The following is a 16,922-nucleotide window of genomic DNA, read 5'->3' on the forward strand; positions in this document are numbered from 1 at the left end:
CCTTTCTTTTGCTTACTCTGTTAGAAAGTAAACTGATCAGTTACCTTCCCCACTGCCCCTTTCATGATCCAGTTGTCTTTCCCAATTCTCAAAATAGGCATTTAAAGAGGATTGTTTTTCTAAGTAGTACTACAAAATGAAATCTCACAGAACACATTTTTATGATTCCTAAAGACTTTATAAAATTTTTCTTTGGCACATAAGCTAATAACATACAGAGTATTATATGTTCTAGTACCCTAAGTACTGTCTCAGTGTAGGAATAGCCTCCCAGTCACCCACCACACTGAACAAAGCTACATACCTGCTCTCCAGTGAAGTTGTACATGGAAGACATGTTTTTCCCATTGTAAATAGACACCTGCACATGAAGAAATACACATTACAGCATACCAACAAAATTATTCTTTTTTTATTTATTATAAGGTTTAATGTTTCCAATTTCCTACCATGCCCAGCGTTCTTGCTGCTCTTGGGACTCCTGATACAAAGTCTGAAAAATAAAGCAAGAGATCCAGATAACATTCAGGTCCCAAAGCACAACGACTTTGAACAGAATAGCTCATTCCTAGTGCTTCATGCATTTTCCTGGGCACTGTATCATTTGTTCCATACCATTTATTTGAGAGACCTGCCCAGGCTATTAACATGATTTCTTTACTGAAGCAAGGGTCTTACCTTCTATGCCATCACCATTGAAGTCTCCAACAGCCACCGAATAACCTGATCAACAGACAAAATTAGTAAATCACTTTAGAAGCTTTATTAAACCTTTCATCTCTCTTTACACTCTTCACAGGTGTCTATGCACAGACCTCTTGCTTCCTCTTAAAACACAATGGAATAAATATTGCCTCTAAGTAGCATAGACTACGAACAGCTACGTGAGTAGACTGTAATACATCAGCATCCATGAATTTGAGATCAGAAGATGGAAATTTTAAAATTACCATCCTGGGAATTGTCCTGGTTTATCCTTGCTTTTTTCTGAACCTGGTTAGACAGACATGAAGCTAAACGATTATTTTCTACTCCTCCCCCGCCCAAGGGACTCTCTTCGTTACTTTTCTTCCCAAACACAATTCTTTCACATTTTTATTTTGTTTTGGTAGATTATTTGGAAACAGCTGCTCTTCTAAAAGAATAGGTATGTGACTAACTTCCCACACAAAAATCATACCTCATCCATTCTCATATTAGGCCTGAATCACAGAGCACAAAAATTCATGGAAATATTTCCATTTATTTTTTCATCAGGCGCTTTTTGAATCAAGCCTATGGTAAGATAACTCAGCTTCTGTCATACACAAATTACTGCATTGTCAGGTATGTAGCTCTTTAGTTGTCTGTCAAATGTTGAATTAATAGTAGCATGATTTAGACTTAAATATGAATAGCGCAAGGGAGTTTTTCAAGTACAGCTGGGTTTTCTTCCTTTTCAAACTACGCACCCAAGTAGCTGTCATCAAAAGCAGCACTGGCAGGTCTGGTTGCTAACTGGTCATCATACTTTGTACTGTAGACTTTGGAGTCATATTTAGCCACAATCTCTGTCACTCGATCAGAAATAAGTTGGCCTAAAGAGAAAGAAAACAGCTTAAAACCACAACTAAAATATGTGTGCACTCATTCAACAAGCAACAGGACTCATTTACAGAATGCTTGCTTCTAAAGCAACAACTCTTGCACAATACCCACCAGAAAACAGCCAACAGCAGCAACACTAGAAAGGATATAAGTGAAAATCTGGATCCTACTTCAGCAAAGATTTATGCACATATTTAATAAAAGCACACAAAGAGTACTCACTGAAAACAGAAGCTGCTCCTACATGTAAGCCAGGGCCTAAATGGGACTGCTCAGTTAGGTAACAGTACACATATGCTTATGGTATTGCAGAATTGAGTCATCGCTCCTTGTCTAAATAGCCTAACATGAGAGCTTCATGTCAGAGGAGAGGCTAGTTAAGATGAGCACAGGGTACTATTGCGTTCTGTTTTCTCGTCACTAGCCACTAGGTGGGGACTTCACTACATTCTTTTCCTTCAGTTTAAATTGCATCTTCAATCACAAAAAAATTTTTCTTCACAAGAGCACTCATTTCACACATACATATTCATACCTGTATGAAGTACAGGGAAAACTACTCCTCCAGATTCTCAGAAAGTGGAATAAAAATTTGGGGTGAAAAAAAAAATAATCTAGTTTTTAGAAGTATACTGTTGTCTTCTATTCAGAGCTGAGATTTTTCTTTTTTTGGTAGAGGAGAGTAAGGTTGTTTCAGCAGATGAGATGTGGCTTTTGCCAAAATGCAATAAAACCAATGCAGAAACATAACCTATATTATACTGTATCTGCAGTTTCGTTTCAATCATTTTGGTTTGTTCAGAATTTAAAACATAGGACTGGAAACAAGCCTTCTGTGCTGCTGCATCTCCACGTAGGCTGGCGTGATACAGAAAGTCTTTCATAAACGTTAGTATTTACATTAATAAACAGGCAGCAAAGTTTGGCAGATATGTCCTGACTGTAGCAGCACCATCTTTTGAACAGAGAGCTATAGCTAAACGCCGGATCATCCTGCAAATACTGACTGAAGCCCATATTAGCAAAATATGTAGGTAATGTTCTGTGTAAACAGCACAGTTAGAGGTAAAATGTGCACCATGGCACAAACAGATCAATATGAACAAACTCAATACATCTTTGCCGTCAAAGAAAAATAATGATAGCTCTCTTCACAGGGTACATTTCTTATTGAAAACACATGCTTCATACGTGTGTCAGAAATTAGAAAACATGTAGATTTTGAAACAACAAGCAAAATATCCTAAAGGAAACTTATTCTGCTGATGGAAACAAATTCCACATTCCTGGGAAAAAGCCTTTAAAACCATCATAGAGTTATTTAAAGGACACATCTATAATAATTATTACTTCAGCTTTAATCTGTGGTTGCCTTGATTATTCAGGAAATATTGTGAAGGATGAATTAAAATTACTCCTGTTAGTTTTCTTACTGACAAAGACTTTGACAGTGGTTGGAGGAGCACGGACACAAATGACTAAGAGGATAAAGAGAAAAATCAAAGAGGTCAACTTCTCTGTAACCTAAATGATATATCTCACCTTGCCAGTAAAAACTTCCAGGTCCTCCAAGTAGCACTCTGTCTCCCTTTGAGGGGGGGAGGCAGAAGGGAAAGAAGAAAGAAAAAGAAAAAAGAAAAAACACATTAAGCATATCTAAAGACAAAAGAACATCTCCTATGTTTATGGGAAGTAATCCCATGCATGTATATCACTGCAGCTTCACTGACCCCAATACATTTTATTTTTTGAAGGAATGATTGACTAAAAATGCATCTCTCAAAATGCTAAGATAACAAACAATATGCTTTCAGTGACTTGCTTCTCTATTTTACCCATTTAAAATTCGAGGCAGAATTCTGTTTTTATTGTAACAGACCCTTCTCCCCACATAAATCTACAACAGAAATACAACTAGGAGAAAACTTAAAGACTGCTACAAGGCAATCATAACGTTTTTAGGTCAGTACACAAAACTAGTTTCATCTTCTGCCCCTGCCACTTTCTGTAACTTATCTTTAGAAAAGTTTAATTCAGAAAAGCTGTGATGCAATTCCCCCACTCCATATTCCTTGGCACAACTGCAATCCACAAACCATTTTATGAAACTTCAACCACATTAGCCATCCCAGTGCTGGGAATTTGCTCCGTAAGTACTGAACTGGGCCATAAGCTTTGCTGCATAATTAAGCCACTTATTCAGGTTTTAATCTTAAAAACACCCATATTCACCACTCAGAAAAATCTAGGTCAGAGATCTGGAGATACCTTACACCCAGGCTTGCCCACTCAACTAGGGTTTTGGATTAGAGCCCAAGGCTGGTTTTAACTGGGGCTAGAGTCTGCACAGTAAGCCTGAAGGGTGCGTGCAAAATAACTCAAACACTTACAGTTCTATACTGCATTTTGCATGGTTTCCTCTGGAGGAAAAACAAGAGAGTCCTCAGGCAAAGAGTGAAGGGATATGACCCAACCGTAAGATGTGAAGAACCCAAAAAATTGCCACATCACTAATAGGACTTGCATGGTCTTAACATGTCTAGACTATGCTAAACAACTTAACTGTACAGTATAAAAACCCTATAGTTAGTTCTCAGATTCATGCACAGTTTTATTGTGCTTGGATTTAAAAAGTAATTGTGAATTTTTTTAAAAAAAGAACAGTAAGAGGCAGGGAGAACATAAAAGTAAAAGACACATAAGACAGACGGCAAAAAAAAAGTCTACTTCTTCTAGCTGATGAGAAAAACAAAACATAACTCATAAGAACATTGTTTACCAGTTCCCTTTAGCAGTAAGTTATTCTTCCTCAAGAAGTAACACTATGCACCGATCCCTTCAAAGTAAGCGTCTCAAAAAACCTGACTATTAGAGTTCTTTCACTTGAGGACTAGCTGCAGCAGAGGTTTATGGCACGAGGCTGGAAAAGCAGATTATTTGTTCAGGACATGATTCCTACTAGAGGTGAAAGCGTGCTGCTGTCAAGATGTAGAGAGAAACAGGTTTATAATACCAGAGTGGTTTGAAGTTATTTTTGTTTATTTACAAGGATGTGCTCAGTTGTGGTTTTTTCAAACCCCTCCCCCAGGAATGGTAGTTTACATTTAGTTTCACAATAGCTGTGCTTGTATGTGGTAGTACCGGGGTTGTTGTTAACTTGCAACTATCTGCTGACTCGTAGGAATTGAGAAAGAATCACATACCTTTGTAAAGTCAATACTAAATCCACCTTGACAAAAACCCTGTCCATCTGCATCGATAGTGGCTACAAAAGAGAATGGATAGAAAAGAAAGAGAGAGAAAAATAAATAAAATAAATATTATCAGTACTAGATCAGATGATTCTGTGGATAATTTCCAATGCATCTTCCTTAAGTAACCTTGCACTCCTGAACTCGAACCTTGGAAATTTTTTTCTCCTAAATCAGTATTTTCTCTTTGTCAACAACTCACAACCAAATGCTGTAACAACTTTAGGGCTGGCCTAACATACATACAACATTAACATACATTCTAGCCTAACACACTCAAAGTTAACAGCAACTCCATATTCCTTTGTATGTAATCTTCAAAAGTTCTGGGGAAAAATATTTGCAATTTTTATTCAGGAAATAAGGTATCTGGAAAATAAGGAATAAGTTTTTCTTTCAGTATGGAAGGCACATAATCGTAAGTGGTTTCAAGTATTGGCCTAAAACAAAAGAAAAAAGCCTACCTAGCTGAAAAAATCTCTACATACTGAGACTCGTTCCAGCAAAAATTGTTATGGCCGAGTTTATCTTACGATTATACAGCTCCAGAGTAGAAATGTTGAGACCCCCTTATCTGGAAGTGTGACAACTTAAGTAGCATGATTTAGTTTAATAAATGCTTATTTAACTTCTTTTTATGTTGGACCACACTGGATTTCATTCCTGCTGTCCATCAATGATTTTCAGCAAATAAAAAAATCCTAGCTTGAACGTCCAAGTTTTAGACTTCTGTATTTTAAAAAAAGTTTTAAGTGTCTGAATAATCTACCAACTCAACTACATGATATGGAAGCAAAGCGTTTGGAAAATAAGACTCAAAACGTTCAACAACGAATATAATTAAAACAATGCATCGCTACGTACGTATGCATATATGGAAATCAGAACCTACTGTGCAAAACCTTGTCTTCTAAAACGAGCTTTCTCTTTAAATTACTTGAATAACAATAACCAAGCTTCAGAAAATTCTAGAGTTGGTCTTCGAAAAAGCACTTGCTATATAATTTTGCTCAAGTGATTACTACAGAAGTGGTCCTTTCAAAAACTGAAGTCCTTAATACCAACGATACTTGGACTTCAGATTTTCCTCTGGCCTACAGTAAAGAAAGCAAGGTCTGCATCCTGACCATCAACTGGTGGACAATCCTGATGTCTGGAGCTAGCTTAGTTTTTTTTCTAATTGCTCTGAGGCTATACATGGAAGGGGGAAATACCTGTAAAACACGCCACTTCAAATGTACACAAAATATAACACAAGAGAAATTCCAAACAGAAAAGCAACCAAAGTGCTCTACACTTACTTGACCTGCAGGGTGCATATTCCACAGATTTAGATCCGGCAAGCAGGTAACAAGTTCCTACAGGCTCTCTCTCCTGTTTTGTTTCAGTCCTCCAGTGGTATAATGGGGCACAGGCCTAAGGAAGAAAACATGGCAGTGAGAAAAGATCTCCTCTTCAAAACGCTGGGGGGTATAGAGTAATACAGTGGAATTTCAATTTTCTACAGAACAGTAACAAAAAAAAAAATTTGGTGGATGTACCACGTGTTATTAGAGAAGACTTATACTACCAGCGCTGGCGCAGAAGCATCACCAGTTTGTATTCTTAGAAATAGCTGATTTATCGCAAGAATTTTAGAAATAATAATTTCTTAGAGCAACAGCTGTAAGGAGCTCAGAAGGAGTTTTTAACACCTTCTAAGTTCAGGAAAACTAATTCTACTACTTTCCTCAAACCCAGACAAAAAAGCTACAACCTTTGTTTATAAAGAGTTAAAAAAGGTTAGCCAATAAATCCTGAAAAAGACAAGCCATACTGATTAGGTGCATTTCATTTAAATTCCGAGTTATCCGGATAGTTTAACATTTTTTTCCACTACAGTATACCAGTACTGAGGCATTTGACAGGCATCGAAAACCTACCAGAATTTTATCGTTTTTGGATCTCACAGAGGCTCCAAACCACTGATGAGACTTAAATTCCAGTGGATCATCAGGAGCAAAATCTCTGTTGCCTACAAAGAAAATGAAAAAGAATCATAGTTTTACAGGAGACTGTACAATAACAATGAAAAAAAGCTAAGTCATTAGTTTTGATGCATACAGCGAAAAGCTGAAAACAGTAACGCTGGAGGATATCACCCTTCCATGGAAATAGGCTTTAAAAAGGATTTATTATTATTAATTTTTACATCTAGAGCCAAATACAGCTATTTTGACATACGAAGCATTTGTACAATACTGATTTCTTGTAAAAGCGCAAAGTTTATAGCATCTTTGACAGAGACACAGTAAATACCTCATACTTGAGATACTTGACTTTCAAGTCAGATTACAGCACTGCTCAAGAATCAGTGCCAAAGCCAAGTTAGGAGTAATGCTTCTAGAAGAAATATTGCCCTGATGAAGTTATGTGAGTTTTGCCTTTGGCTAGAATTGGGACAGAAATTCTTCTACTATTCTACCAAGCGTTAACATCTCTATTCTGAATGTCACTGCAGTGTACAAAGCATGGCAACTAGCATGCTTACAAGCTATGAGTAAAGTGAAAGGGTATTCAGCAACAAAAATGTTAAGAGAGTTTGCCATACAGAAACATAAGTTAAATAAGGGATAACTTGCATCGGTGTCTGTATGTTAACTGCTGGGTGATGAAGGTGGGTAGAAGGAACTTAATGAGTGGTATTTCTGCAAGCGTGAATGCTAGAAGTCTTTAAATCATTTAATGTTTCTTATGTACTTTCATTGGAAGAACAATGGAAACTTTGCCAGCCTAATGAGAAAATGGATGTAACACTCTGCAAAACATATCTTTTAAAAAAAAAAGTCACCGAAATCGCTGGTTTACAGTGCCTAAAGCTAAAGGAGTCAATGAGGCCAACGGCTATACATCCCTTCCACAGACTGCTGGGGGGAATCCCCAAACCCAACCCCGCTGTGAATCAGAGACCTGTGACCACTTGAATCAAAACTTCCTTGCTTGTCTCACGCCTTGTAAAGAGCGTTTTGTCTGGAGAGACTGTGTTACTTCCATTAGGAAAATCCCATGAAAAGGACAACAAAAGTGATTCTAATCTGTGGTCAACCAAAACAAGCAAGTATCTGGACTACTTTTGCTCTTAGGTTAGAACTATGTAGAAATCAATGCGGAGCACTTACCATCACCGAGAACTACTGTGTTTTTTCTAATTTCAGCAAAGGTAATTAAAAAACCCCACTTCCTTCTGTCACCCCCTCCTCCTCCCTCTTACTGAGCAGGTGGCTAAAGACACGGAGGGCCTGATGATTAGCACATCTGTACAAATTTATGTACCCTTGAACATTTATACTGTCACCCTCGCACAGACAGAAACGTGGTTTGGAGACCTGCACGTCACCTTCTCAGAGTACAGAAAACCAAAACCAGATCAAGATGTTTTCCAAACAGGGAATTGTCTTGAGCACACTTCTAAAATCCCTGTTCTATCATCTTCTCTTCCCTTCCTTGACTTTAATTCATGAAAATCCACCCAAGGACAGTTTTGCTCAAAGGATGCAGTTGCACGACTGGGTTAGTTCTGGATGGAGCTGCCACCAAAAGGGGTAGCAGTTCCCATTTGCTCCTGTCCATATGTTCCTGCTCCCAGCCTCTGTCTTGGCACTACTACCTTTTGGACACATAGTCACAACATGAACCACCTAAGAATGAACCCTACTAAAAAAATACTCAACCGGATCAGGGACCAACCCAGCTGACTGCATGGGTGGGAAGTCGTGCTAACTGCTGGGGAGAAGACAGGAACATATGGCTGGGAACTATATCCTTTTTGGCAACATCAGGGACTTAAAATCGGTTTATTCTGCTTGGAACCACACCCAAGGTTACGCAGGCTAGAAAGACACATTTGGCTTCTACCCTCTATTTGTCCAGCTACTCTCAAATACAAAGAAATCTCTCAGCTTTACTTGCCAAACAAAGCTTTAAACAACATAAAACTTGGGAAAAGTTATGGCACGGCATTTTACACCTTTCTCTACTGTTGGAGACTTAGGCAACACTACGTATCTATGACTAAAATGAAAGGTAGTACAGCAGTTTTAGAGTATAAAGCAGATTCCTATTGTGCTAGGTGCTATAAAAGCATCTAGGAGGTAAATGTCCCATTTCAGTTTAAAACAATAGGCAGCAAGCAGAAGGAACGGTCTTGTTGCAATAGCAGGTAAGCAGCCATTTGTTATCAGCAACCTGATTTTATCACAGGTGTTAAGGAAATTAGTTCCTTCAAGTTTCAGCTGAATGCATCAGCTGAGACAGCATAAAGCAATAAAAAAAGAAAAAAGAAAAAAAAAGACAAGAGTATTGGTTACTGGTGCCATCTGCCCCATGTCTATGTTGATAGCACTGGAGAAGAGGGGAACCAGCAGTTTAACCAGCACAGGCTGCCAGAACAGCCCCTCTCTGCCTTTTCCCCATGCAGTCCTGAGCTCCAGGCACTGCCCCTGCCCAGGGAAGAATCAACATCCAGGACCGCAGCTACAAAAACCTCTCTCTCCCTCAGTCTTTAGGGGACAAAATTGTGGTTTCTACAATACTGAAAAAGCTCTGATTCAGCTCTAAATTGAGGATAAAATTGGAAAACTCTCTTCAATTTTATTTTAATAGGTAAACATCTAGGCTTTGAGATACAGTCAGAAGCTGGCATATAAAAACCTAAAATCTCCACATCAGAAAACAAATGAACACGACCCCAGTTATTATGTTCCAGATGTCATGACTTCAGAAGCCAGCATCATAATTTCTGAAGGCCTAAATAACAAATTAGGAATATTTATGCATAATCCCCTCCCCCAACCACACAGTAAAATGTGCTCCATTAGGCAATGTGGCTAAATAAATTTTATTTGTTTATAATACGCTGCTATTGCAAAAATATTTTACAAACATCCTAGTTAGCCAAATCATCTAATGCCAGTGCACATGACATAAACATCACTTGCTACAAGGTTAAGATGCCTTACATTGAGTTTATCCTGTATTCAAAAGTTTCATTAAGTTCTCTAAAACTCGGGGCGGGGGGGTCTTGGGGAGGGGGGCTGCTGTTCAGCTTGAGACTGGCTGTAACGCAGGAAAGTGCACTTAAGACACAAAAACTACATCAAGTAGAAAGTAGGTACATTGGAAACATGGACTTTTCAAATAAAAAAACTGCAAACATTAAATACAGGTCAAATCTGATGGTAACTCTCGATTAAAGAAGAAAAATAACCTTTATTTACCCACCCCCATTCAAAATTCTCCCCAGGAAAACACTGGGTAATAGATCATGAGCCTTTCCCTCAGGTCCAGAAGAGAAACTAATTTTACAAGGAAATCTGGAAAACACCCTGTCATTGAAAATCCCCTTGCTTTAAGTGAGAAACCATTTCTCCTTCTGTTCCTGACTGGGGAAAACAAACATAAAGGAGACTCAAATGTGAGCCCTCGCTGAAGCAAATCAGAGTTAAATAAGGTGATTTAGCTATACTGTAAAGTAGATTTGTCATGGGAAGGTATAGGACTGACTTCAGCATTTCTGTGGTTTAGTGTAAATAAATAAAGACTCTGACTTTATCATTATTTTATCACAATATAACTTTTCAGTGGTAGTTATAAAAAGAAGCCCAAAAGCCTTCCCCCATACCCTTTAAAAATGGTACCCACATTAAATGAAGCAAACTGTAATACAGGTAGGACTTAAACATACAGGGTTTTATAAATCCAGACCAACGTTTTGATGTAACATAGCCAGCCTTACTGCTGTAATGGTTCCTATAGCTACTGCTGTTTTTCTTGTATTTCTAAATTATTTTCCATTTAGAGTGTCTCAAGAATACCTTAGAGATGTCTTTAAACCAATGATGTACACTTTAAACAGGCATTCAAACAAATATAGCTAGGCAACACAAACTATGCTCTGTCTAGATTTATTCAAGAAAGCGTTCAGAGTTTTTACACAATGCTGTTTGTCAGACTAAAACACAGCCGCTACAAGGACTTCTACTTGATGGGTCATTAATTCCAGGATTATGCAATTTGACCATAGGGTATTATTTTATATCTGTAAAGGCAGCTTATACGGTGATTTTTCCTTTGCTCCTTCTTATTGTAGTAGGCATCACACGGTGATTCTACGTAACTCTTTCACTAGGGAAAAAGGGCTGTCATGCCAAGTCAACGGAGCTCTGACTCGCAAAGTACCTTCCAGGTGGGGTGATGGGGTTGTAGGAACAGGTTTTAAAAATCCATTACATAGGTGCGTTGTTGCTGCTGGACCAATATATCACTGTCACTTTACTGCACTACATAGGATTTAAATATATAAATGGAATCTAATGTGGAGGGTTGCTGAGTAGAAATTGCAGAAAAAGAGAAAAAAATAGTCTAAGCCGTCTTCCAAGTAATAATAAAGACATCAAAAGCTCTTTCAGTGCTGAATTTCTTTTGGCTATCAACTTTAGATAGCTGGCACCTTCTTTTTCCAATGTAAATGTTATCAGTTACAGAAACCATGTTGTTACTGCGAAATGATTGCAGTTGAGTAGGCGGATCCAGTTGTAACTTGCAGTCCATCCATTTGCATGGTAATGAGAAAACTGAACTAAAACATTTGTCCCTGATCTTGAGTGCCAGACTTAACCGAGATAATCACAAGCCAAGAGGCAGTGAGCTGATGAAGCCTGGTTCAGTGTCATCATACTGTGAATACTTAAGAAGCTGTAAAATTTGAATAGTCACCCAATTCACAGAATTTCCATTAAAATAAACCTCTTTGTAACTATGCCAATTCAAAGTAAATGATGTTGCCCCTTCTAGGTAAAGGGAAACTTCATGCAGCTAGCCAAAAGAAAGACAAACTTAAAAAATATCCAAGAGCGCTGTTTTCATAATACGAGGACCTTACGTGCTATAAAGCTAGCTACCCTCCATCCAAAATCTCAGTGACTTCGACCTCAGTTAACAGGGCCACAGCGAGTGAGTACAAGCTTATCTTTACTTGAAACTCCTCATGCTGTGAGGCAGCTGAGGGTTTAGCAACCTTGGTTTAGCCACAGCGTTTTGTTAATGACTCAGGGAGACGGGAATACAGAGCTTCCCACTACTCCCCTTCCCTCTTCTGAAGTAGGAATCCTGCTTCTTTCCCCGGGTGGGGCTGGAACAAAAGCATCTTCTCCCTTTGCCTAATATAAGAAAGACACTTTTTTTTTTTTCCAACTTGTCATGCAGTTGAGATCCAGCTACACACACACAGAGCCAACAGCATTCACGCAGGAGTCTACCTAATCACAAAAGCATGAGCATTTTTCCACTGTCAGCTATAACAACGCGCGGAGGAGGTTTTACACATTCTGCCGCTCACTTTTGCATTCAGAGCAGTACCCAGAGCCCAACGCAGACTCGGTTATACCAGCACACGCGATAAGGGTAACAACCCAACTTCAGTGGGGCTGAGGTAATGAGAGATTTAGCGAGATAAAAGTCAACCCATTTTACTACAAGTGAATGAATGGTCTTCACCAGATTTATTGCTTTGCTGTTGACTAAATCCGTAGCCTTTTGAGATTGAAATCCCCATACAGATTGCACCTCAATACCAATAAAACAATCAGCTAAAAATAAAACTGTACTTTGTTAAAGCGTATTATTCTCACAAAACACCGACCTATCCCACACTTCCTTATCCGTCTCCTTATTCCATAAGCGGATAAGATGGAGTTACGAACAACTGACTCATTTGCACAAATGATCAAAATCTCCAAAAGGCAAATACAAGCTCATGGCACCCACTCCAGACATAACTTCCCAACATCAGCAGATCTTAGGCTGTGCAATGCTACAGCATGAAGCTGCGCAAGGCAGTTAAAATACCCACTTCAAACTAAATAGGTCACAGATAGATACAGCCATGCCAAACTGGTGGTTTAGGCTTCCAAACAAAGACTCCTATTGTCTAGAATCACCCACTTGGGGATAGGAAAAAACCCAAACGTGGAAACATAAGGAGGAATTGGCAGAGTTTTTGTAAGTGTTTGCCTTTTCAAAAAGCTTCTTTCTCCTCTTTTAGTACAGATCAAAATAACCAGTCTTAAAAGAATTTCATACAAAAATATTTAAGAACAAACCATTTCTCTAAAATTACTCTGGTGCATCAAAACACACGGGAAGGGGAGGAGAGGAGCGACAGATAGTGATAAAGTGATAAAACTCTATGCAGCCAGAGGCTATACTGAATTCTTTTTCCAAAGCAATAAAAACGCCCCATGCAGAGCTGAAAACATTTGAGATGCTCTCAGTTTTTAGTATTCAAGAGCTTCTCTAAGTTTCCCCAGTCCTGAATTTTGAGATCTGATATAAAGAACGAAAGCAGTAGAGAACACTTTCCCAAAAGAAGGAATGACAATTTAGCAGCGTGTCAATCTGTTATGCTGTGTGTCTCAGAAGAGCAAAACACCACGTCGTCTGAGCAAGCAGATCTTTCTGTGCTAAGAACGAAATCTGCAATTCATTAGCGTAGAAGTTCAAAATTGTCTTAGGAGCATATTTTCCTTTGTAACAGTTCGTAGAGCTGTCTGCATTTCATCAGACGATTCCAAATGCAGAAGCTCTTGAAACAGTCTCAGTATTGCGCTTTTTAATGCTGACATAGAGAGCTGTGCTTTCAAGCATCCTGTACCGGAGCAGGTACATGTCTCAGTTAATGTTTTCATTAAAGAAGTGGCAGGTTTTTGCAAGAAACACTTCATCACCACAAAACCATTTGGTTACATTTTGATGAAGAGCCCTGGGAGCATGAAGAAATGCTACTTCTACCAACCCACTTCCCCGTATTCTCGACTGATGAAGAGCTAGAACCCCAAAGAGGAAAAGTAGAATAATATGAATAAGATTGTTTCCTTTTGGAAAACAAGCACATCGGAAACTCATTTGGTTTACATTAATTTGCTACATACTGCTCACATCTGTACAGTCTGATTAACTCCAACTGGTTACATGGGTCTCTGAAGAATTTTTTGTTTGTCAGAATGAAAATTCAGAGTGATCCTGCTCTCTAAAATTCCATGGCCAAATAATGGAGGGATTTATCTGGATGTCAGACAATTAGCTAAGTGTATCCACCCTGCTATTCCGTGTATGCCCAACTGTAAAATACATAAATAAAAATATAAAGATGACTTGATTTCCCTGAAAAGCACACTTGATCACCCCTCTGCTCACTGGTTGTGTTGTCTGGCTCAACGAGCTTTTGATCCTCCTCTTGCACAGAAAAACCATGTTTAATTTGATACACAAAAAATGGACAACTATACAAAATATAACTCGCAGAAAAACCCTTAACTTTTCAAGAATATTTTCCCTGAGCAAGATTATGGAAATACTTTCAGTAATATTTGGTACTACCTACGCAAGCTTTGCTGTGCCAGTCGGTGACAGCTGTGGAAGGAGAAAAGGGGAGGGAGAATAAACGTGTCTTTAAAACAGATGGTTTTGGACCTCTGTCTCAAAACTGATCAGAAACAGAAAATGAACTGCTATATTAAGTGCATTCCTTTAACAGTTTACCCACAAGAAATATGTTTTTCCTGGAAAAAGCTGCTAAGCAGCTAGCAGATGAAGCCAACTGCTCACTAGACACTGAAGCTTTCTAAGAGAGGAACCACCTCTCCAGTCAGTCTTGTAGAAAGAGTAGTACTAGGGCTCGGCAAGCTCTAGGAGCAGTGTTCCCACTGTTTGCTTTCCCAGATTCTTTCTTCTTTATAAGATTCAGAACATTCCCCTATTGCTATGGATTAAAACAAAAAATAAGCTAAATTTTCACCTCACAAAATTATCTCGTGTGGAGAAGGGTTAAGAATGAAGACAAATATTTACCCACCTTGACCTATAACTTGGGGTTTTTGGTAATTTGAATGTGAAATGTAAAACGCCTTGCAAAGGAAAGGATTTACTGATATTGTTCATGCTTATGACAATTTTGAAGAACATACCCTCAGAGCAAAAACCAGCCTGAAATAAATGCCTAACGATACTTGAAAGCCTTTCAGAAAAAATTTACTCTAACTTTCCGGCCCTGAAGACACAAGAACATACAGCACAGCTATATGCACCCCTGAATTCGAGGGCGTTTTCTACCACACATGTTTGTTATGCAATTTTCACATAGTCATAACTATGTTAAATCAAAGCCAACTGATGTCAATGCTAAAATGCTCAGAAGCCCCACAGCGAAGCATCTTTACATTTGGGAAGTGTTAATGTGCGATATAAACATTTTGCCTTCCAAAGCCACCATGTACAGCAGAACGTCAAAAGCAATTAGTATAATATGCACAGAAACACACGCACACAGACATATGTACAGAATATTCTCTAGTGCGTTTTCACGTGAGTGCAACCACTGTGTTGGGAGATCCGGGACAAGGGGAGATCCCCCTGCCCCTTTGCAAATATATTGCTGTTTTAAATGAGAAAATACACTGTGTAGAACAGTGAAAAAACATTTTTTTCTGGCCAACAGTTTAAAAATTGTAACATATGCTTTAATGAGGGTTTGGGGGGTTTTTTAGTGTTACAGGCTGGTGGGGAGGACATGAGAAGCAGGGAAATACATGTATTTTTAGCATGACAGCTACACGAGCTCCATGAACAGACTCCTATTGCGAGGTGCCCAGCTCCCCTCCTGAAAGAGCCAAGCTGTCACGCACAGGAAGGAAGAAACAAAGTAGTACATTTGGTACTACCAGGAACTATCCGCTTAATCACTTCCCCAAAGGAGCTGGGGTGAGGGCAAATGCAAGTAACGAGCAATGCTGGTATAAGGGCTTGACCAACTCCTCTGCCAAAGATTAAGTTAAGGCAGCCAGCGCCTTCTCTCCTGGGCTACGCAACAGCTGATGCTTTTGCCTCGTGTAGATGACCACGCTTCTGCGCCAATACGGTATTTCAGCCAAAAGCAAGAGTTTGAAAACGGAACCCAATTCTGTGCAGCCACTGCTGTGCAGCTGCGCTCAGTGTGGCCTTTGTACGGACGGGCAAAAGGACCCATAAAGCTGGAGGAAAACGTAACTAAAAACAAGGAATGTTTAATAAGAAAAAATAATTGAGAGAGAAGAAACCTTGCTCGCTGGACCTCTTAAAAACCCTACTCTCCTATCTATTTGTGATACCACCGTGAGACAAGCAGACAAACACAACCTCACACAGTCAGAAGAAGACTCGCTCTTTCCTCGGTTCCCTGGCTACGTTCACAGCCCAGACGCGTGGCCTCCTCCTCGCTCTCAGGCACTACGCACGAGACGCAGTGGCTTGGCTTGGTCCGGGATCTGCCAGCTGCGCTATCTGGCACAGGGAAGCAGGCGGAGGAACAGGGGCATGCCTTCTAGTAGTTTTATTTTTGCAACTCCACCTACAGAGTTTGGCATCGACAGGTAAACAGAGACAAGCCACAAGTACAAACGTTCTCATTTTCACAGACAGGATTTCTCAGTGGCTGTAAACTACTAGAAGAGAACTACGAAGAAACGCATGTCATTAATTATGCAGAACCTGTGCTGCTTTCTCCATTAACAAAACACTTAAATAATCTTGGAAGGGGAATAAAAGTCTGCCTTGTACCGCAGGGCTAGGACATACCTCTGGAGTTACAAATCATATTAAACACATGTTGAAGTAGCGATGGATGAACCTGAATTCTTGCAGAGGTTGCATTTAGTCATCTACAAAAAGCACCTTCACGTCAGCACCACAAGTCAGTGATCAAATCTTCTGCTTCCTAGTTCCTGCGAAGCAAACCACAAGTTTTCCCCAACCCCTGTTACCTTATGCGGCAGGGGCCGGCAGGAGCGGGGCTTTACCCTGTGTTGGCAGTAAGACAGTGTCATCATAAGGCAGGGAATCGGCCATTGTATTATGCACAAAGAAAAAGACGTTTTATTTTCTCTCAGTGCATTTATTATTTTATTTTGCTGAAACACAATGCTCCTTTTCACCCAGAGAATAATTGACAAATGCATTATTTCCCAATTCATTGCCACAAAGCCAGAATGAGTTAAAATGTGCCTGAAAGAAATC

The 16,922-nt window shown here is 39.3% G+C and overlaps 1 protein-coding gene across 1 annotated transcript in view; it reads right to left on the reverse strand.

Annotated features, from left to right (window-relative positions):
- The window catches only part of ITGAV (integrin subunit alpha V), a 45,659-nt gene that overhangs the window by 22,257 nt on the left and 6,480 nt on the right, over positions 1-16,922 (reverse strand). The window contains exons 3-10 of the mRNA XM_059820122.1: positions 6,761-6,852; positions 6,140-6,254; positions 4,791-4,852; positions 3,130-3,175; positions 1,452-1,577; positions 679-723; positions 450-493; positions 305-361 (exon numbers count right to left, since the gene is read on the reverse strand). Of these exons, the coding sequence (XP_059676105.1) occupies positions 305-361; positions 450-493; positions 679-723; positions 1,452-1,577; positions 3,130-3,175; positions 4,791-4,852; positions 6,140-6,254; positions 6,761-6,852 (587 nt within the window). The remainder of the gene's footprint in view (positions 1-304; positions 362-449; positions 494-678; positions 724-1,451; positions 1,578-3,129; positions 3,176-4,790; positions 4,853-6,139; positions 6,255-6,760; positions 6,853-16,922) is intronic.

This window comes from Gavia stellata, chromosome 8 (assembly GCF_030936135.1).
Source record: "Gavia stellata isolate bGavSte3 chromosome 8, bGavSte3.hap2, whole genome shotgun sequence".
In the NCBI taxonomy this organism is placed as follows: Eukaryota; Metazoa; Chordata; class Aves; order Gaviiformes; family Gaviidae; genus Gavia; species Gavia stellata.